Source organism: Rhinopithecus roxellana, chromosome 15 (assembly GCF_007565055.1).
Source record: "Rhinopithecus roxellana isolate Shanxi Qingling chromosome 15, ASM756505v1, whole genome shotgun sequence".
In the NCBI taxonomy this organism is placed as follows: Eukaryota; Metazoa; Chordata; class Mammalia; order Primates; family Cercopithecidae; genus Rhinopithecus; species Rhinopithecus roxellana.
The window spans coordinates 70,738,410-70,761,027 of NC_044563.1; the positions used below are offsets into that span (position 1 = coordinate 70,738,410).

The following is a 22,618-nucleotide window of genomic DNA, read 5'->3' on the forward strand; positions in this document are numbered from 1 at the left end:
TTGAGGGACTGAGATCCAAATGGAACTTTAAAGAACCCAAATTGTCCCTAAGGTGGGTTGGAGGTTCCTCGTCAGTTTTAAACCTTTCTTCTCCAACCTTCCCTGGTAGTCCTTACGCATCATGGGAACCTTCATCACACCAGCTTGTGCTTCTTTCCAGACACTGATTCCTTGGATGGTCCCAATCCACAGATTCTATACACAGCCTACACAGTTCCTCCACTCAGAGGAATTTTCTGTTTCAATCATATTTCCAAGTGCTTCAAAATTTCCCAGAAACCTGGCTAGCTTCCTTTGTAGCCCCCAAGCCTGAGGGAGTAAAAACTGATCAGAAACGTTAAGTGCATGTCCACAGCCCACATTCTGCTGCTGGTACCATGCTGGCCTAGCATAGACATCGGGATGCTGGCTCCTGCCCCCTCTAGGTTAATCTCAGCAAGCGTTCTTGCTTTCTTTCCATATATGTTTTCCATTGGCTAACAGAGAACAAAGATCCAAGACCATATGCACAATGCCTTGGTGTGCTGGAATAAGGAAAAGATGACTTTAGAGGATCTGTCCATTTACTTCTCTTATTTCTCCTGGTCTTCCCACCTTGGATATGGGTAGACCATCTACCTCCTAGTCCTCAACACAGCTGACCCTGCCCCTTGCTCCTGCTATACACACACACATACAGAGAAGGAGAGAGAGAGATAGAGAGAGAGCGAGAATGCACTAATAGGGTGGAGGTGCCCATCCTTCCATTCTTTCCTGGAGGCCAAAGTTATAAACCAGCAGAATGGGGAAGAAATGTGTTTTATAAAATGAGCCCTTCTTCCTGTCCCTTGGCACAGGGTAAGAATGTGGACTGAGCAGAGCGCTCCAGGGCAAGTGCAAACACTAGGCTGCCGGGTGCCCAACCCTCTGAACGCTCTCCAAGGCCCAATGCAGTGAAGAATAGCCCAAGGGATAGGAGGTCGCAAGGATGATCTTTGTGAGAGACAAGAACATAGAGGGAAAAAATGAGGGGGATGTGGAGGACTCTGGGGCATTGAGAAGCCGGATTGAGCTGGGTGCATCCCTCAGCTGTCTCCAGCACTATCTACTTCTCACAAAGGAGTGAGAAGCTGGTGAAGGAAGGTGCCAAGAAACAAAGGCAGTGGGAATCCCTGAATTCCCCTGTAGGTGATTTCACATTAAATAAAACGAGTGCTCTACATTTGTAATCTTATTTAATCCTCACAACTCTACAAAGTATCACCGTTTTACAAATGTGGGTTGAGGCTTAAAGAAGTCAAAAAACTTGCCCAGGGTCAAGCGCTAACGAGTGACAAACATGAGATTTAAACACACATGATTTCCACCACGAGATGTTTCCGCCCTACAGTGAAAACTCCAGGCCACACTCATTCTAGAACGTGGCTGGAAGTGGCTGATGGTAAAGGCCATCTGCTAGCATGCGTTCTGGGGCAGGCTGGGCAAGGACAAGCACAGCTCCATCAGGAAAGCAAGACTGGCTTCCTCCACCCTAAGTCCTCAAATGACCTGAAAGACCACAACGCTCCGGGAAACAAAGCTATTCTGTGTATCAAATCACCCCCACCTCTACCAAAGCCAGCATCCAGTCTTCCAATAGCTTTAAACTTCATTACTGGCTCAGAGTCACTGGATGGGAGCCCAGTCTCTAATTCTCAGGTTCAAGATCAGTCTGCCAAGGCCAGGGTTATTTCCACCACCTCTTCCACTTTCATGGAATAGGAAGTACTTTCACGGAAAGAGCAAAAATGTCACATCAAATCCGTTTCTGACGAAGCCTTTTTGAACAGATTATATAAAGCAAGAGGCCATGAAGCCGATTTTAAGTTTCCAGAATGGAAAGGAGCCAGGGAAATGAAAATAAACATGGTGCAGTCCTTGGGAGATTTCTTAGAACAGGACAAAGGAGCCGACCAAAATTCTATTTCTCATTTCCTAGTTGGAGAGGAGTCCATGCTGCTTGGGGCATTTGCTATTATGGAATCAGAACCGAAGGCACAAGGTACACACACGCGTGCGCGCACACACACGCACACACATTTGGTTAGTTCTTCCCAGGTATTATGTGTGTGGTTTGTCCTGGCACCAGAAATAAAAAAAGACAAAAGGGAGTCGAGATTAGTTTATTCTCTGGGATCTTTCCCTATAAAACACACTTGTTACTGAAATAAAAAATATAAAATTTAAATAAAGACTATCTTAATTTGCAAATATTTTTTATTTTAAATGCTCCTTGGTGTGCGTATCTAAAGAAACAAACATTTAGATGTAGACCAATGACAACTAAATCTTAAATTTCACCTCCCCTTTCAAAACCTCTTTTGAAAGCCTCTTATCTAAGTTGTTCTTACGAACTGTAACCACATACCAGCGATTTGCAGCTTTCAAATCAAAATTAGCAGCAGTCTCTGGGAGTCATTGATAAAAAGCTCGTTTACTGATAGCCGCCTGTCATTTCCAGCGAGCCTCCAACCATCTTTTCCCCAACTCCTTATGTTTCAGTGCTCCTGACCAGGTCATAAACAGAGAAAAATTTTAAAAATTTTAAACGCTCCTCTTCTTTCTAGAAATTAGGAATTGTTTTCCTGGCCAAGTCCATGTTTGCTGCAAAACCATTAATTATTTCCCTCTCTAACTGCCATTCTTCCTTGGCCCTCCTCCCATCCTCGCTAACAGCAAGTTCTTTGACATACACTGAAAGCTTTCATTACTACAAGCCCTATAGTTCTCCTACTCCCACAGCCTCCATCTTTAAAAGGCCTTCTGTGAATATACACCATTCACAAGATACGTCATCAAATTGTCATCTACCTCCCTGGTTATATTTATGTCTCTGCCAATATCTGCCTGCCACTCCATATTCCCAGTGCTTTTCTCGGAAACAGTCCACTCAGCCCACCCACGGGGCTGAGACATCCTCAACCCCTGAGGAGAGAGCTTCCTTGAGTTCCCTGATTGGAGAGTACCAGACAAGAAATAGCATTTCCTTCCGCTGTTCCTTAACCTTACGGCCCTTGGCAATATCTTGGAATGCTGAAAACATTCAAAAAATGGTTCTTTCTAACTGTCTTCTTTATGGTGAATCTAATCTAGTAATGCTCAAAAAGAAGGTTAGTGAGGTCTCAGGAAGTCCAGATGTTCCTGGAAAGAACTGGAGTTTAATTAAATGGAGCTTATCCGAAATCCATTCCCAATTATGCAAGAGAAAAAGTACTATTCTGGATAAAAGCTGAATATAGGAAGGGATTCATCCCTCTGAAGATCACTTTTTTCTTTCTTTTTTTTTTTTTTTTTTTGAGACAGAGTCTCGCCCTATTGCCCAGGCTGAAGTGGAGTGGCGTGATCTTGTCTCACTGCAAGCTCCACCTCCCGCGTTCAAACGATTCTCCTGCCTCAGCCTCCCGAGTAGCTGGGATTACAGGTGCCCACCACCATGGCCAGTTAATTTTTTTGTATTTTTAGTAGAGATGGGAGTTTCACCATGTTGGCCAGGCTGGTCTCGTACTCCTGACCTCAGGTGATCCACCCGCCTCGGCCTCCCAAAGTGCTATGATTACAGGCATGAGCTACCATGCCCGGTCTGAAGATGAGACTTTCAATGAGACAAAGTCCAGGTGGACTAAAAGTTACCACCTTCACTACCTTTGGAAGGAAATTAACGGGCCAGGCTCTGCTGCCCAAGGACTAGGAAGTACATTTGAGACATTAATGTGTCACGTGCGTCCGTCTGAAGAGACCACCAAACAGGCTTTGTGTAAGCAACAAGGCTGTTTATTTCACCTGGGTACAGTCGGGCTGAGTCTGAAAAGCGTCAGCAAAGGGGGATGGGATTATCATTAGTTCTTATAGGTTTGGGATAGGCGTACAAAGTACCTTCTTAAGGGCGGGGGAGAATATATTGTTATCAGTTAGGGTGGGGCAGGAACAAACCACAGTGGTGAAAAGTCATCAGTTAAGGCTATTGTCAGTTCTATGGATCTGCAGTTGCTTCAGGCCATCTGGATGTCTACGTGCAGGTCACCGGGGATATGATGGCTCAGCTTGGGCTCAGAGGCCTGACATAATGGGCTTTGCGCTTCAGAGAAATACTAAAAGAAGAAGGCAAGTAGAGATAAAGTGATATAGATAAGGATTTAAGCAGAATTTTCAGATAAGGGATTCCTATTTGACTTTTAATAGGAAAAGTCATTTTCATTTATATTAAAATGAGCACCGCCGGTAAGGTGGTTCATGCCTGTAATCCCAACACTTTGGGAGACTGAGGTGGGTGGATCACGAGGTCAGGAGATCGAGACCATGGTGAAACTCCGTCTCTACTAACAATACAAAAAATTAGCCAGGCATGGTGGCAGGCACCCGTAGTCCCAGCTACTCCGGAGGCTGAGGCAGGAGAATGGGGTGAACCCAGGAGGTGGAGCCGAGATCGCATCACTGCACTCCAGCCTGGGAGACACGGTGAGACTCCGTCTCAAAAAAAAAATAAAACTAAAAATAAATAAATAAATAAATAAAAGTTTCTCTAGCTCTCCTGCCACGCAAGGGCTCCATCAGTGCAACATAAATTCACTGAGAAAAAGAGCACAGACCTGAAGGGTATCTCCAACCAGACTCCACTAGCTCTATGCTTAGTAAGAAGAGAAACAGGGGGAGACACTCCTTAAGTGTGAAAGTTGGTGATGTGTGTAAACAGTGTTTTGGGAAGACTCCGAATGATAGATGGCTCTGGACTAACTCAGTTTAGCAATTCCAACTCCAAACCCCTAGGGTTGTTTCAACATCTGAGACTGCTCTCATCCTCTCCACCCACCTCTACCCTCCCAGCCTTCCAAGGCTCTTGAGAGGAAGCTATGTCTCTGTCCAGGTGGTGGGTGTCTAAATTGTTAGCCTTCCCTGGGAAACCGAAATGGGGCAAAAAACAGCACCTGCCTCCCAAAGTTCATTTTTCCCTAAAAAATTTTTGCCAAGCCCTGTTGTAATAACCCTCTTTGCACTGTGGTCTCTCCCACCTGCTTCACACCATCTGCAGTCCCTTTAAGCGAATAAGTGGAACCTTCCCATACATTTGAGCTTCTCAAAAATCTATCATCTAATGAGACTCAAGGTTCATCTCCTCTTCTTATTTAATGGGTGTAGGATCCCAAAAATCTCTAACAAGAGAGATAAACTCAATGAGAATGAACTGGACAGGAAAACTGGCTATAACTACAGACAGACAGGCACACACCCACACCCACACCACCTGCATACCCTCCTTAAACTTATAAGTCAGAAAGGTCTGATTTCTTGGAACCACATCTGGTACAGAATCATGGGAATGTTGGAAACTAACAGTTTTCTGAAGCTATAATGAAGACTTCAAAAAGGTGGGAGAGATTAGAATAGAGCTGACAAACTCAGGTTACACTTCTCAACCTTTGTTTAGGGATCTACTGTGGCATGCTAGGTACCACTGAAATGGATGGTGTCTCCCAAGAAACCTCTTTCCCCAAGAATCCCTAAAGGTGTCCGACTTCAACTTGAAAACCGCTGACAGCCAAGCATGGTGGCTCACGCCCATAATCCCAACACTTTGGGAAGCTGAGGGTGGGTGGATCACCTGCGGTCAGGAGTTTGAGACCAGCCTGGTCAACATGATGAAACCCCATCTCTACTAAAAATACAAAAATCAGCTGGGTGCCTGTAATCCCAGCTACTCAGGAGGCTGAGGCAAGAGAATCCATTGAACCTGGGGGGCAGAGGTTGCAGTGAGCTGAGATCGTGCCATTGCACTCTAGCCTGGGTGACAAGAGTGAAACTCTGTCTCAAAAAAAAAAAAAAAAGAAAAAAGAAAAAGAAAAAAAGAAAACCACCAATAGAAAGCAGTTTAAACAATGTTCATGGTTCGATTGCGCAAAGCCCATGTTGCAGTCATTTCACTGATGTCTTACCTTCTCCTACCTAGCTTGTGGGTGATTTGAAGATAAAGACTTTTCTGTAACCAGACATGTTATTCACTTCCTGGACAAGTATTTGGCCCTACAAAAGTACCTAACCTGTTTCATACCCTCTGGCATTTTCCATGATGCAAGGCAGCTTTCCAATTAATATTGATATCATACTTTACAGTCTACAAAATGTTTTTATGATCATATTCCCATTAGGTCCTTAAAACCTCATTGTGAGACAGACATGCATAATCATTCTTTTGCAGATGGAGAAGCAGAGGTTTACTTGGCTAATTAAACGACAGAGTAGGGAGTTGAACTCACGGTCCAACCGTGTCCTTATTTGGTGTGCACCGCACCTTACTGTCTCCCAGGAAAACCTGCTTCCAAGCTCAAACTCTTCGTAGGCTAGGCAGCCTATGGAGGAAAGCAACGGGATGTATTTATGTCCTTGCAAAATGTAAATAAAACCTTAAGCGTCCAAACTTAAGGCACCCCATATGATGTGAACATAGAGTAACATTTAAATGTGTTCCTGCGGTAGAGACCTTGACTCTTATCCTGCCCAGCAAGGTGATGGAGTGGGGAGTCCCTTCTCCCCTATGGGCCTCAGTTTCCCCTCTGTGGACTTTCGGAATCTAAATTCAATGGCGCAGAGCTCTTCCACTCCCTCGCAGCCTAAGGTGGTTTCACCCTGGCCTCTGCGGTGAACCCACAGCAGGTAGCATGACGGAGGCCCAGCGAGAGTTCGGAGGGGCGTGGCCCCCCAGTCCGCCCGGCCTCCCCTGAGCCGTCGCCCAGCCTTGAGCCGCTTGCCAGGGAGGGGCCGGCCTCGCCTGAGGCGGGGCGCCGGGGCCAGCATCCCGAAAAGCCCGGGGAGGAGGCCGGCAACCTGGACGAAGCCTGGCCGGCCCTGCGAGATTCCAGGCGGGTTCCCACGGCCGCGAGGGTCGGCACGGCGCCGGTGCGGACAGCACTTGCACGGCCCGCCGCCAGGGCGGGGCGATCTACAGCAGTAGCTCCTCCCTCCCCCGCCCGCCCTGGGAGGAAACTGCGCGTGCGCCTCATTAACGCCGCCCAAGGACACCGGGGATTAGCGCAGGCTTTGCCCGCAGACCGTAGAGTCGAGAGGCTCGTACGATGATCCTTGGGTCTAGATTCCTAGAGCAGTGCTTCTGGGTGCCTGGTGAAATTCCAGATTCGTGGCTCCTGTCCCCAGCAGCCTGGGTGAGACCCAGGGGTCTTCATTCCCAGGTCTCCCTAGGTAATTCCGAGATAAGCGGTTCTCCTTAGCTGGACCCACCCTTTTGTTGCAGAGAAATGACTGGCCCACGTTCTTACAGAATAAGGCGACAGAGGCTGGTTGAGAACCCAGATCTCCTGACTTGCCCTCAAGCACGTGCCCTACTGTGCTCTTTCCCTTCCTCATTTCCAGGGCATGGTTTAATCAACCCCAGGCAGCCTGGCAGGCAGTTCATTCCCACTGGTTGGGCTAATTGAAGACTGAAAGTCCCTTTCCCAGAAAACCAAAGAACCCCATCCAACAGCCCCACATCAAAGCTCCACTCTCAGCTCCGACCCTTGGCCAGTATTGCCTCAATATGCGTAGGATGTTGGGCACCCAGGAGAAAGCTATCCCCACCCCCCAAGCAAACAATGGCCTATTTGGGTGTACACACACCCACATTCACAGTCTTCTCAGTATGTGAGCAAGAAGGGCTGTACACGGAATCACAAACAACCCACCAAGAATGTAAAATGCTCCCATGTCTACTTGTGTGCGTGTGTGGAGTCTGGAGGGGTCTGACCCACCCCTGTGTGCCGGATTCTGGCTTGAGTTTAGGCACGTTCAGTAACAGGCAGTGGCCTCAGTCCAGGCCAGCTGGATCATGTATGCAGACAGACATTCTCAATGGCCCTGGATGGGAAAACGGACACTCCTTTGCATCTCTGCATGAGCGGCAGCTGGGGATGCATCGGGGTGAGCAGAGTTGAGACTCCCCTACACTCACAACCCCTGCTGTTTGCAAGCTCCCTCCCCAGGACACAGCCTTCAAGACAAAAGTGTGCCCATGTGGAGGGGAGCGGGCTTGGGGCTGCAGATGCTGGGGCTGTACTCACTCTCAGAACTCCCATCTCCCCGAGCAAAGCGGCCAGGCTACTGAGAGAGCAGGCCTTCTATTCCCTGGGAGGGTCCTTGGGGCCATTCTGGGGGATGAGGTGGGTGTCCTCAAGGCCATTCCAGCACTCTGTGGAGAACCATGTCATCTTCCTCTGTTCCTCCCAAACTGCTGCCCCTCTTTATCTGTCCTGTCCCAGCCTGGCTTGTCTCACAACCTCAAGGCTGCAAGTCTTTCCGAGAAAGCCAGGAACACAGCTGCCAGTTCCATTCCCCAAGGGGGGAGTTCCAACTCTCCCTCCTGGCTCCAGATGTAAAGGAACAGCTGTGGGGTGGCAGGAAGCCCAGTTGGCAGCTAAGCAGGATCTGGGAAGATGGAGAACGAAGGCGGGAGAGACAGGCAAACGGCAGGGTTGTTATGATTTTAAAGACCCAGGAAAGAAACCGTTTCATCCCCTGGCCCGGCAACTGGCTGATAGGCCTTGCCAAATCCCTTCGACGCTGCCCTCCAAGCCTGCCCACCCCATCCTGGCAGCCTGGGCTGCTGGCAAGACCTTCCATAAACTCCATTTTCTGGTTCCCACTTAATCTGAGAAGGGAAACTTGGCTTTCTTTGTCTGACCCCACCCCTGTCCTTAAAACACATACCTCCCAAGCATGAGATTTGGGTAAGTGAAGAATGGTGGGGGAGAGAGGAAGGAAGGTGGGAGAGGACTCTGGCACTCTCATCTGGCATCCTCCAGCCCCTCCCTCCTCTGGGCAGTAACCCAGAATGCAGGGTGCCAGGCTGGGTGTCTGCAGACAGGGCTGCTGCGAGCACCACTCACTCTCCTGCTGTGCCAGGGTGATAATGCATGACCAGGCACCCAACACTGGACTCAATAAGTAATTATTTCCCAAGTGATCATGCCCTGCTCTGGTCTAACAAGCCTGCCAAGTGCTACACCCCATCCCATGCCTTTCCCCACCTGAAAGGACACAGGACATCACAACTGCTTCCGTTTTAGGAAAAATAGTTTAATGGTAGGTTTGTAACCTCTTTTCTAGATGAGGTCCCCTTCTCGGTGGAACCCCCACACCAGTGCTCTTCCCATGCCTGCTGGGAGGTAGCAGCCCCTCTCTGGAGGGCACCCACCCATTCCCAATGCCCCTGCCCTCCTGGGAGGCCGGTGCTGTGTCTAGGCCTTGGTGGGGCCATCACTGTAGGTTTTTATAAAAAGTGGGCAGAATACTCTACTGGCCTCTTTCCTGGATGCATGGGACCAGCCCACAGCACCTTCCTACCCCTTAATTAAATAGCCCATTAAATAATCTCTTGGTACTGGCAGAGAGGGGGTGCCACAGCAACGAGCCCCCTGCCCTGGCCAGGCTCCCATGGTTCCAGCGCCCCCACCCTGACTGGATCTCGGCTCCATAAGAGCAGCCAGGGGCATGGCCTCATCTCAGACCTGGCCAGGCCCAGAACTCCCTCCCAAGAGGGGGTGAGTCCAAGTGGGTCATACTGGCACCAGGCACCCCCACAGCCATGGATGGGGGTCACCCAGACAGCAGAGTAGGCAACCCACAGGCTACAACTCTTGCCCAGGTCAGAAGGACGTGAGGTTCTTGACGGCTCCCATCTCCAGCATCCGCTTAATGGCCAGGGCCTCTTGGGAGACATTATGGCCTGACCCCTGTGGAGACAGCCCAGGAAATAAACTGAGGGACTCCCAGGGACCTCTCTGTCCCCAGGAAAGTCTCCTTGCCCCTCCCCATGGCCCCACACTTCTTGGGAGCTCCCTTTCCCAGGCTGGTTCTTGGAAGGAAGACGAAATCCATGTGGCTGAACATGGAGGATGCTGGCCAGGGAGTCCAGATGCTTCGGTTCCAGTTCTGACTCCAGGAGTCACCTCTGGGTCTCAGCGCTGCTCCCACTCACCCAGTGTCCCTCTGACTGTCTGCCCATCCGCCCCCTGCCCCACCGTGCTCATGAGCTAGGCACTTACCACCATGGACTTGAGCGTGATCTGCTCATAGTAGTGAATGGTCTGCTTCTTGTTGTAGGCATCTGGGTAGCCGAAGCCGGCAATGTGCACCAAGTCACAAAGGTGGAGGGCCAGCGTGATGGCCAACAGGCCTGTGGTGGGCTTCTGAGGAACAGGGGCAAAAGGATGTTAGCGGGAGCCCTGCTCCTCCCACCGTCATCTCTGCCAGCGCTCTGCACTGGAACTTTCTGCAGTCATGGAAACGTTCTCCATCTGTGCTGTCCAGCAAGACAAGCCATGAACTAATGAGCATGCAAATGGGGCCAGTGCAGCTAAGGAACTGAATTTATTTTATTAATTTTTAATTAATTAAATTGTAAATTTAAATCGCCACATGTGCTGGATGCAGAGGTGCATATGCCTATAGTTCCAGCAACTCAGGGGGCTGAGGTCAGAAGACTGCTTGAGCCCAGGAGACCTGGGCTGTCGTGCACTAAGAATGCACCTGTGAAAAGCCACTGCACTCCAGCCTGGGCAACATAGTGAGACCCCCATCTCTAAAAATAAACAAATATAAATAAGTAAATAGCCACATGTGCCTAGTGGCTACCATTCTGGATGGACCAGCTCCATACACTTGGGGGGAGGCCTGAGGCCTCTAGAGATAAGACTAACGATCAGAATGACCATCATCATCATCATATCAGCTACCTTTTAAACACTATGTGCCAGACACTATGTTTAGTATTTTACCTACCTACCATAAGACATTATCTCATCCAGTCTCACAAAAACACTTGGAGGTACATATTATTAGCCCCCTTTTACAGATGAGAAAACTGGGGCTTACAAAAGCGTTAAGCAACTCATTCAAAGGAAAGGAAGTGTTCTGCCCTCCTCCTTGGAGAGCCTGACCTCATTTAGAAGACCTGGGGGCTCTGACATGCACTAGCTGTGCGACCCTCTATGGGGGTGGCGCTCTATTTTTTTTTTTTTTTATAGAGATGGGGTTTCACCATGTTGCCCAGGCTGATCTCGAACTCCCGGGCTCGAGCGATCTGCCCACTTTGCCTCCCAAAGTGCTGGGATTACAGGCATGAGCCACCGTGCCTGGCCTCTCCTTCTTTAAAGCAGGACAGCAGTACCTTTCCCATCCACCTTACTGGCTGCTCTAAGGACCTCACTTGCTCATGCCTAGTTCATCCACAGTGATGGGCAGCCTGATATTCTCACTTCTCCAACCTCGCCTTCCTCAGCTTCAGCAACCTGCTTTGCACACAATTTCAGCTGCCCATACCCATTTGGGAGCCATTCCTGGACCTCATCAGGCCTGTCGACACGCCAGCTTTCTCCCTCTCGGAGCTCTCCTGTCTTCTCATCTTCCACTCCCTGGCTGGGCCTTCTTTTTCCACCTTTGTTGCTTTCACCACCAGTGTGTCATCTCATCCAGTTGGGCTGACACACTTCCATGGCCTTCTAGCCAGCTCTGCCTGGTCACAGGCTCCTTACACTCACCAAATTCCTCCTCTTCCTGGCACTCTATTAGTTAAATATGTTACCATCCCCAATGCTGTCCAAGCTAGAAACCCAGAATTGGTCAGAAATCTCTCAATTCCACTTGTAAAATATATAAGGCAGAATCGTAAGAGAACCCCAGTGACCCTAACCCTCATGTAATCTCCTCCCTTGCGCGTGTGGGGAGCCCGTGAATATGATGCGATTATGTGACTTTACTTTATATGGCACAGTTGAACATAAGAGAGAGGCTGTCCTGCTGGGCTTGACCTAATTACCTGAAGGTTTAAATCCGGGTGTCAAGACCAGAAGCGGAGAAGGTCAGAGATCTGAAGCACAGAAAGGATCTACTGTGCCACTGCTGGCTTGAAGATAGAGGCTGTACGGCAAGAAATGTGGGCCACCTCTAAGAGCTGAGCATGGCCCCCAGCCTCCAGCTGACAGCCAGCAAGGAAATAGGGACCTCAGTTCTACAATTGGAGGAACCAAATTATTTCAACCACAAGAATGAACCTGGAAGCAACATTTTCCCCTAAGCTTCCAGATGAGAACTGTCTGGTTGACAAACCGAGTCCAGCCTTGTGATAGCCTAAACAGAGAACCAGCCACACCCTGCTGTTCTGATCTACAGGACTATGAGCCAGTACATGGGTACTGTTTTAGCCCACTAAACTTGTGGTATTAGTTAAGGAGCAATGGAAAGCTAATACAGGCTGGGTGCAGTGGCTCACACCTGTAATCCCAGCATTTTGGGAGGCCGAGGCGGGTAGATCACCTGAGGTCAGGAGTTCGAGACCAGCCTGGCCAACATGGCGAAACCCCGTCTCTGCTAGAAATACAAAAACTAGCCAGGTGTGGTGGTGCATGCCTGTAATCTCAGCTACTTGGGAGGCTGAGGCAGGAAAATCGCTTGAACCTGGGAGGTAGAGGCTGCAGTGAGCTGAGATGGCACCACTGCACTCCAGCCTGGGAGACAAAGCGAGACTCGGTCTCAAAAAAAAAAAAAAAAAAAAAAACCAATACGATGTTGAGTCCATTTCCTCCTTTTCCCTTTCCACCGCCAGGAGCTGGGTTCAGGTTCTGGCCCTCTCTCATCTCCCTCTCCAGCCTCCTCTCCATCTGTAATCCCATGCATGGCATGAAACTCCTCCTTGTTGCCCTTCAGTGCCACTTGTACTGGAACAGTTCAGTGCTGGAGATGCCGCCTGCTCTGACCAAATGGAATGCCTTTCCCCAGCTCTCTGCCTGATCCTTCCAGACCCAGCTCTAGCACCACCTCCTCTGGGGAGCCTCCCAGACATCTCTCAGCAGATGTCTGTCCCTCCTCTGAGATTCCACGACATTGGGAACAACTCTCCATTGTGGAATTTTATCACTCCACAGTGCAAGCTGCATTCTTACTCTGCTAGACTGAGGTCCCATAGGGCAAGGAGCACAACCTACTCGCCAAGCATGCAGACTCGGGGCCTGCCATTGAGCAGTCACAAAAGCAGCTATTCACCACCGAACATGGAATAACAGGAGATGCTCAGTAAACAATAAAATCATTTATTCAAAATCTGGCAAATATTCAAAGAGCAGGCCCTGTGTACCGGTCTCCAGAATAGGTATTTTACATCATTATTATTTTTTAAAATCCTACAACAGCCTTAAAAGGTCATTATGGATATTATCCCACCATACAGGCAAGAAAAACAAGGCTCTGAGCAGCTGACCTGCCAAGCCCCACACAGCACACAGCACAGCCAAGCGCCATACCTGTGTCTGCTGGTACCTGTCTCTCACCGTCCCACATGGCCTCCCCAAGGGGCTCCAAGATATGGGGGGAAGTACTTGGGAAGCTACAAAGTGGGTTAAAGCCCACCAGCTGAAGGCTACCAGGGCACTGCACTCAAAACCATAACTTGCGATGGCTCAAGGACATCAGGTTAAAAAGAAGAAACACATAACCTGTCGGACACAGTGCCTTACACCTGTAATCCCAGCATTTTGGGAGGCTGAGACACGAGGATCACTTGAGGCCAGGAGTTTGGGACCAGCCTGGGCCACACAGTGAGACCCCCATCTCTACAAAAAAATTTAAAAATTAGCCAGGCGTGATGGTGCATACTTGTAGTCTCACAGCTACTCAGGAGGCTGGGGCAGAAGGATCACCTGAACCTGGAAGTTCGAGGTTACAGTGGGCTATGATTGCACCACTGTACCCCATCCTGGGTGACAGAGTGAGACCCTATCTCTAAAACAAAACAAAAACCCATAACTTGCAAAACTGCATTGACTCCCTGCATTGACACACCATCCCAAACCATGACATGCAAGACAGACTGTTGAAACTCCAACTCTTATAACTCATTCAGACCAGTGTTTCAAGATAAGATCACAGATGAAGTATATCTCATAGTAACCGCATGGCTCAAGTTGTTCCACAGATCAGACCACTGATTGTTCCAGCAACTCCCCAGGTGACAAATTCTGACCAGCGCCTGCCAAAATCATCCTCTCACACCAGCCCCTAAACCAGATCCAGGCCGTCCCCATTCCTCCCCAATTAGTAAACGCCCCTTGGTTCTCCAGAGTGTGGACTCCCCTTGTGGCAGCAACTTTAATGACAGGTGTGTTCCTGGAGGGAAAATGCAAACCACTGCCTCTGTTATGGGGTCCTTCCACGGCTTCCTAAGCCCATAAGAATGTCTCCCCTACATCCCACCCAGGACCCTAGCCTTCGGACCCGACTTCCCATCATCACCTGCTTAATCTTCCGTGGCTGTTGCATTGGCAGGCTCAGCAGTTTGTCAGCTGCAATCTCCATGAAGAAGGGGTTGAGAATCCGAATCTGTTTAGGGTTGACATCCCAGATGAGGGGAGGCTGTTTCCAGAAACCCTTTCGCACCTAGGAGGATGGGGTCAGAAGAGAGACAGCAGCAGGTGAAGCCCTGTTTCTCAAATCCAACCCAGTGGTCCTCAGCCAGACGAGGGGCTCCAAGTGATGGCAGAGGCCTTCAGGAACACAAGGTGACAGGAAAGAGAGGTGAAGTCTGTGCCAGAGATGGGAGACCAGGAGAAGACCAGGGAAAGAGAGGAGGAGAGGAGCCCCCTCGGGAGGCCAGGTGACCAGGTGTATAAAGCAGAGGGTCGAAGCCATGGACCACTTCCAAGACCATCCACACAGGTAGAAGGGACTAAAGTTTTAGGCTGTCTAAACACTTGACAAAAAAGCCAGATGGGACAGTTCAGCCTGTGACTGATGGCAAAGTGATGTAGTAAACTCTTTCTGGGGACCGTCTGTTAGGACACACGCCTCATTGCTCTAACCTGCCCTTGGCCTGGAGATGGCTGCTGGAGGGTTCCTCGGCTCCCGAGTTCCTCACAGGCAAACACCTACTCAGAAAGCGTTCCTGTCACAGACAGCCCTGGAGCGTGAGTGCCTTTGGCTGCTGCCACCTGACGCCTGCAGGCTTTTATACCCAGTTGCTGGGGCGGCTTACTGGAACACCACCATTGGAGGGCAGCCTAAGGCGCTGACTGCCGGGAGCCTAGTTCATGCTGTCCCCACACAGGCTCTTTAGGACTGCCAGGCCGACATCAAGGAGCGAGAGGTCCTGACTCGGGCAGTGTCCCCACCCCCTGGCCTCAGCCCCCAGTCTGTCCCCCAACTTACCCGCTTCTTATCACTCAGGATGGTCTCAATCCAGTGGAAGTCCATTGCCTTGAAAGCCACCAGGACGAGGAGTGTGTCTGGGTTGTTTTCTACTTTGGGGTCGAAGTGGGCAGATTCAGGGTAGAAGAGACGCATGGTGGTCTTGGAGCCCACGTCACCCTCATAGCCAGCCACTGGGGCATTGTTCAATCTGGGGGTTGGGGGGGAGGATTCCCATCACTAGAGGCCTCCTGGGCCTGTGTACAGTCCCTGGCTTGGACCAGCAGTAGGAAGAGACAGTCACACACACCTGATGACCACATCGTACTTGTTGATGGCATCTCCCAGTGAGCTGTTCCGCAGCCGGTGCCCGTTCCCCACGACCACGCAGCGGCGGCACCTGAGGCTGCCATAGGAAGAGGAGTGGTCAAGCCCAGAAGTCACCCCTGCTCTACCCCACGCTCGCTGCCCTGGATCTGCCTGGGCCCATCTCAGGACCACTTCCTAGGCCCCCTCAGCCCCTGGTCCCCATGGAGCAGGCATCACCCCATGGTCCTGCTTACGGTCATGCTGACTTTACACCCCTGGGCCAGGCCATGACTGTTTCACACGGGGGCAGGAAAGACGAGAAGGTGCCCAGACTGGAGTCGGGGGAGTGCTGCCTTACCTCTGGATGTTCTCGGGGATAGAGGAACTGGTGATGGCTAGCACCCGGAGGAGCAGGTCCTCTACAAAAAGAGCCAGGCGGAGGGACTGATGTGACAGCCAGCATTCTGAAGGCTGCCTGCCCTCCCTCCACTGCTCCTCAGAGCCCTGGCTGCCTTCTTCTTCCCCTGACCCTGGTGCTGGAGCCAGGCTCAGAACTTGGGCACTGGGGCCAGGGACGGCAGAGAATAAGAAGCACTCTGGTCATGGTGAGCCCATGGTTCCCACAGAGCTGGGTGGGAACTTACCACTCCCCTTGGTCCCATAGGGCAGCTCGTAAGCAGATGGCGTCTTGACCCAGAAATAATCCTTAAGCTGCAGGAAGATGGGCTGATCCCGGGAGTAGCTGTACAGAGGTGAAAGCCGGGTAGGGATGAGAACAGAATTAATCTTGATGCCAGAAGCAGGGTTAGGCCCGCGACTAATATTATAAGGCCGTCACTTCCCTCCCTGGCTTCACCTAACCCATGTCCACCACCAAGGCTGCTCCTTCCATCTACTCCTCACACTGAGGCTGCCCTCAATCCCAGCTCGCTCCATGCCCTGCTCTACCCTCCTCACCCTTGAGACTTACTTGCCAAAGAGCCTAGAGGCCTTCCTCTCTGCCTCACCCTGGAGGCACGGCTCCTTCTTCTCTGGGATGGGAAAATAAAAACTGGAGAGAAAAAAGGACAGGAGGCAGAAGCCCCAGTCAGACCCTGGGGCCCGTGTTCCAGGCAGCCTAAGCCTTCTCCCATGGCGTGAAGGTCCCAAGGTGCCAAGCAGGAATCATCTCAAGTTAAGTTCCACTGATCCAGGTCTTCCTGCCCCTGCACTCCCTGGGTGAGGGTCCAGTGAGACATCCCAGGCCCTACCCGCATCCACCCTCACGGAAACACTCTGTACCAGTAGCTGAAGGGATGAGGTCATGCGCTGGCTTTTGGAATGTTGCTGCCCTCCTAGGTCCCCCGCTCCATGATGCTCCATCCCTAAGCCCCGTCCCTGACAAGAACCAGTGGAACGACATGGAAGGTGAACTCACAGCTCGATGTACCTCTCTTCCCGGGAGATGGAATACAACACCATGACGACCAGGACCAGAGCCAACATGGCCAGGAGCTTCCAGCCTGCAGGACACATGCACAGAGGAGCTAGAGGCAGAAACAGGCAGGTACAGCCCCCGTCCACCTTCCCACCTGCCCCCTTCTGAGCCCCTCTGACCCCTAACTCAACAGGAGCAGTCTCTGGTCCTCTCCTGGCCCTGGCTGAGGGCTTGACGCTGATTGTACCCAGTGTCCTTCAAGATGAAGAGAAGGGCCCCTGGCTCCCTGTCTGTCCCTCCACAGCCCCCAGAGGATCCTGCTGAAGACGGCTTCTGGAGGCCCATCCTCCAGGGTGGGGGAGCCCTCGGACAACACTCACGGGACTTGCTGACCATGTTTCTCAGCAGGCAGCAGGATTCCTGGGGAGAGCTGGCATCCCGGCTGCCTCGGGCCACCTAGGAAATAGGAGTCACAGGTGTCTGGTCGGCTTCACAAACTCTCCTGCCTAGACACTGGAGCAGGACACACCCACTGTCCGCCCCTCCCTTCCTCCAGAAAGCAGGAACCCGTTCCCTGGGGCAGTCATCCTGAGGGTGACCTTTGTCATCCAGGATTCCTCCTAACTCCTCCAAGGGTGGCATCAGGGATCCAGGTGAGTCCCGCCATGGAAGGGAAAACCGAGGGTCCAGCCCTCACAGACTTGGTCCCAAGCCAGGCTGGCCTCCTGCAGCCTCTATGCATGGTTCTTCTCACCATCCCCTTCTGCATTTTGACCCAGGAAGGGCCAGCTCCAGGAGGCAGACAGCTACCCCCGCCCACTGTTGACACGAAAGTTAAGCCAACTCACTGTGTGAGGGCTTGAGTCCTATTTTACCCAACAGAGGGTCACCTATTCTCCACCATCCAAAGCATCCCTTGGTCAGTGCCTGCCTCTCCATCATCAATCCAGCCAAACAGGTCTGCTCAGGCCAGAGGCTGGGAGTGAGGGTGGGGCTATGACATGGTCCTCATGAGGGCTCCTTGATCCCTTCTAGACTCTAATCAAATGCAAACAGTGCTCACGCCTCCCCACCCGGCCAAGGGGTAAGCTCAGGGAGGGACGGTGTTTGAATGGGGAGCACAGGGAGCTGGGAGGGTCTGGCCGGCCAAAGAGGAGTCAGGAGATGCTTCCAGTAAGGGCGAAGACAGTAAGGTGAGGACTGTGCACGGGAAGGGGTGAGCTGCTGTTCCCCCATCACACACGCAAAGGCTGCCTCACAAGCACCAGCTCAGCCAGGGCCACGCCGCAGAGTGACTGCAGAAGAAATTCCTGTGGCTTCCACAGCCACACAAAGAGGCCCCAGATGCCACATGCCAGTTTCTTCCATCCACGCCACGCTTCCTGATGATCTGGATCAGAAGAGTCACTTGGACCACTTCCTAAATACACATTTCAGGTCCCTTTCCTGGAGACCACCATGGTCAGCCTGAGTATGGCCTGGGACGGGCATTTTCACAAACAGCCCATGTGAATCTGACGGTCCATCAGGAAAGGGAGGCAAACACTAGTGTTTGTGCACCAATGGAAACCTTCCATGTTTTCATAGGGGCTGGGAATAGCATCTGGACGAGGTCTGGTCCATTTTACACACCATTAACCAATGACCCTCAGCCCTGTCCTGTGATGAAGTCAATGTCCTGCTCCCCAGCGGACTCATTCCCAGGCCCCGCGCTGAGCCCACGAACACTGAAGAATCAGAGTCTTGAGTCAGAGGAAACAACGAGGCAGGGACCAGGGTCAGACTCCCTTGGGAGAGTCAGAAGCACCATCCCCAAACCCCAGAGGGCATGAAGCCTGGCCCTGTCCAGTAAAGAAAAGTGATCGAAGCCGGGCGCGGTGGCTCAAGCCTGTAAACCCAGCACTTTGGGAGGCCGAGGTGGGCGGATCACGAGGTCAGGAGATAGAGACCATCCTGGCTAACACGGTGAAACCCCGTCTCTACTAAAAAATACAAAAAACTAGCCGGGCGAGGTGGCGGGCGCCTGTAGTCCCAGCTACTCCGGAGGCTGAGGCAGGAGAATGGCGTGAACCCGGGAGGCGGAGGTTGCAGTGAGCTGAGATCCGGCCACTGCACTCCAGCCTGGGTGACAGAGCGAGACTCTGTCTCAAAAAAAAAAAAAAGAAAAGAAAAGTGATCGGTTTGTAATCAGCACAAGTTCCCAGGTAAAGGTGTTGTCCTAGTAACTACCCAGACAGCTCTTCTGAAAGGGGCATGCCTTCCCTACCCCTCACCCCACAGCAATCTCTGAGTCATTCCCTACACACGGCCCTCCTCCTCGCCTTCATAGCATTTCCCATCTGTCATCAGCTTAGTTACTGGTTTGCTTTCTGTCTGTCTCCCCAACTGAGATATAAGCTCTGGGCGGGTTGGAATTGGGTCTGTCCCGTTCACAGCTCTAGTCCCACATGTAGCACACTGCCTGGCACACAGTAGAGTACATCAGAAAGTACTGAATGTGTATCAGGCTGATTACCGTGGACGATCACACCTCCCTCTCTGACCTGCAGTTTCCTTACTGTCAAACTGAGAAGTCAGCCTATTCCCGCTGCTCAAAAAAGGCCAGATCCGTCCCATGGGCATCCCAGAGCCATTCTTAGACAAGTGGATTCTTTGGCCCCCTTCCAGACCTATAAAATCAGAATGTGCATTTGAACACGATAGCCTGGCAATTCATATATCTGTCCGAGTTTGAGAAGCACTGGTCAAGCCTGATGTTCTTGATTATGGCTGAAGAGGAGACTCACCTGAAGTACTTAAATTTTTTTTTTTTTTTTTAAATGAGTATCTGGGTCCCAACACCTAGAAATTCTGAGTTAATTAATGTAGCCCAGCACTGGAATTCGCTGAAGCCCCCTGGGTGACTCTAAAGCGCAGCCAAGGTTGAGAACCACTGGTCTGGATGATCTGTGGGTGATCTGAAAGCACACTTCTCAAACCTTGATGTACACATTGTGACTCAGAGGGTGCCAGATGGGGGTGCAGGGCAGGCAGGGATTTGCATTCTAACCAGCTCCCTAATGGGGCCTGCTGTGTGGCTGGAACTACTCTTTGAGTTGCAGTGCTCCGAACCAGGATCCCTCCAGCTCTAACATTTCAGGACCTTATGAACTGCAGCCTCTCTCACCCTCCCTGCTCCCTCTCTACATCTCCCTTGCATGACCAGCATGCACTTCATCTTCCTTTCTATTCATAAGTCACAGCATTGGCTGCACAATGCAATGACCTGAGGAGCTTCAACATCTACTAGGCCCCACTCTCCAAGATGTTTATTTAATTGGTTAGGGGTGGGGCCCAAGCATGAATAGTGAATAGTGAAACGAACCAGCGGCCCACCTCCTCTGTGATTCTAAAATGCAGCCTGGGTGGGGAAACACTACTCATTTCACCTTTTGTGAAAGACAAATACTCAGACATCCTCCAGGGCTGTCCTCCAGGGAAAAGACCTTTGGCGTCAGAGGTGAGCAGCCCTAACCAGACCTGAACAACAAGACAATTAGCCCTTCTTCGACCTCTTCCCCAGTAAAGTTCTACATTGTCTTGTCTTCATTCCAAATAGCGTCAGTGTTGCGCTAAGTAGACTGGGCGAGTCTTAGGGCTTGCTCTGCTATACCCGACGAGCGATTTCACGAGCCCACCCCCTCCCCTTGTGGGGCCAAGCGAGAGGATTGCTCAGTGGCCCCAGGCATTCCAGAGCTTCCGGGGCTGGCTGCTGCCTCAAGACAACATGGCGCCTTCTCCCAGCAGCTACCCCACATTGCTGGTCTAGCTCTGAGCATGAAGGGCTGGAGAAAAGCCACAGTAGAGTACCTGGGTGGGAAAGCAGGCATCAAATCCACTTGTGTCCAAGGGGACCAGCTTCTCACCAGGAGGCCAGCTCACCCAACCTGCTGGGCAAAGGTGCCCCCGGGTAGGAAGACAATCTGCTCTTCTTGGTGCTCTGCCAGGAACCAAGATGTTCCTGGCCGAAGGGAGCTGGTCAGTTCTGCCACAGAACTTGCCCAAGGGCAGAACTGGGGGACAAGGTGAAGAAATAAGGCCCAGTGGAAGCAGAAACCATGTCTCCTGCTGCCCAGCATTCATGGCCTAACATACAGTGAGTACTTGGCAGGTAGCCGCCAAACCAAGAGAGGCAGAACTAGATATGCCCCCAGGGGCACAGTGTGGTGCCCAGCCCCTCAGAGACCCTGGACCCATAAAAGTGATATGGCTTAATGTTCTGGGGAAGGGGTCTGGGAAGACCAGAGGGGCAGAAGCTCGCAGTATACTTGCTGGGTCTGTGATCATAAGCGATCACTTATTCTTACTGCCCTCAGTTTTTTTGCTTTTTGGTTTTTTTCCAGACAGAATCTTGCTCTGTCACCTAGGCTGGAGTGTAGTAGTGCCATCAGCTCATGGCAACCTCCGCCTCCCAGGTTCAAGTGATTCTTGTGCCTCAACCTCCTGAGTAGCTGGACTACAGGCATGTGTCACCACGCCCGGCTAATTTTTGTATTTTCAGTAGAGATGGGGTTTCTCATGTTGCCCGGGCTTGTCTTGAACTCCTGGCCTCAAGTGATGCACCCACCTTGGCATCGCAAAGTGCTGGGATTACAGGCGTGAGCCACCACGCCTGGCCATCACTGTCCTCAGTTCTGTAGGGAAAACCTGGAGCCCCTGTCTGCCTGCTGCCTACCTCTAGACTCTCCTACCTTCCCTCTTCGCCCCAAATCCTTCCACCTAGACACCAGATCCACCTCACCTTCACAGAATAGTCTCCAGTCGACTCCTCTTTGCCCTGTGTCTCCCACCTCTCCTTCTCTATTCTCTGACTTATAAACATGCTCAAGCCTCCTTCTTCCTAAAAAAAAAAAAAAACAACAAACCTCTCTCTGCTCTTCAAGCTACCCCTGCATCTCCCTCGTTCCCTCCAGTAATCAAACTTCTTCACCTGTACTACACCCTCACTTCCTACTCTATCCCCCGACCCCTACACCAGTCCTTCCACCCTTGTTTTTATTCTGAAATTGCTCTTGCTGAGGCCAGGGACCTTCTAATTGCCAAACCTAAGAAAGGTCTATTGTCAGTCTCCACTGTGCTTGGAGGCCTTTGATGCTGTTGGCCGTGACTCCTCCTTGGCTTCTAAGTCAAGGTCAAGATTCCCTCCAGGTTTTCCTCCTGACTCCCGGACAGTAGGCTCTGCTGCTGGGGCCCACCCTTTTTCTTTTTCTTTCTTTTTTCTTTTCCTGAGAGGGAGTCTCCCTCTGTCACCCAGGCTGGAATGAAGTGGCACGATCCCACTGGAACCTCTGCCTTGCAGGTTCAAGTGATTCTTGTGCCTCCCAAGTAGCTGGGATTACAGGCACCCACCACCATGCCTAGCTAATTTTTGTATTTTTAGTAGAGACAGGGTTTCACCATGTTGGCCAAGCTGGTCTCAAACTCCTGACCTCAAGTGATCCGCTCACCTCAGCCTCCTAAAGTGCTGAGATTACATGCGTGAGCCACCGAGGGTCCACCCTTTAAATGCTGGCATTCTCAGGGGCGCTGTCCTTGAACCTCTGCTTCTCCCCTGCTACACATTTTCACGGGACAAGTTCACTTGTTTTCAGAGGTTTAGCTACTATTCATACACTGATGATTCGAGCTCTTTATTTTCAGTGCTAATTTCTCTTCCACACCCCATCCTAATATTTC

General features: G+C 51.2%; 1 protein-coding gene across 9 annotated transcripts in view; it reads right to left on the reverse strand.

Annotated features, from left to right (window-relative positions):
• Window positions 1-9,057: 9,057 nt before the first annotated feature.
• The window catches only part of ST3GAL4 (ST3 beta-galactoside alpha-2,3-sialyltransferase 4), a 61,185-nt gene continuing 47,624 nt past the window's right edge, over window positions 9,058-22,618 (reverse strand). For 4 of the 9 annotated variants that reach the window (XM_030918271.1, XM_030918272.1, XM_030918268.1 and 1 more), the window contains exons 2-11: window positions 17,284-17,359; window positions 16,916-16,988; window positions 16,457-16,537; window positions 16,131-16,228; window positions 15,845-15,905; window positions 15,488-15,583; window positions 15,199-15,388; window positions 14,287-14,430; window positions 10,047-10,190; window positions 9,058-9,734 (exon numbers count right to left, since the gene is read on the reverse strand). In XM_030918271.1, the coding sequence (XP_030774131.1) occupies window positions 9,648-9,734; window positions 10,047-10,190; window positions 14,287-14,430; window positions 15,199-15,388; window positions 15,488-15,583; window positions 15,845-15,905; window positions 16,131-16,228; window positions 16,457-16,537; window positions 16,916-16,988; window positions 17,284-17,299 (990 nt within the window). In that variant the 5' untranslated portion in view covers window positions 17,300-17,359 and the 3' untranslated portion in view covers window positions 9,058-9,647. Of the gene's footprint in view, window positions 9,735-10,046; window positions 10,191-14,286; window positions 14,431-15,198; window positions 15,389-15,487; window positions 15,584-15,844; window positions 15,906-16,130; window positions 16,229-16,456; window positions 16,538-16,903; window positions 17,013-17,283; window positions 17,360-22,618 lie in introns of those variants that run through there. The other 5 variants (XM_030918269.1, XM_030918270.1, XM_010353024.2 and 2 more) reach the window with 3 other exon arrangements.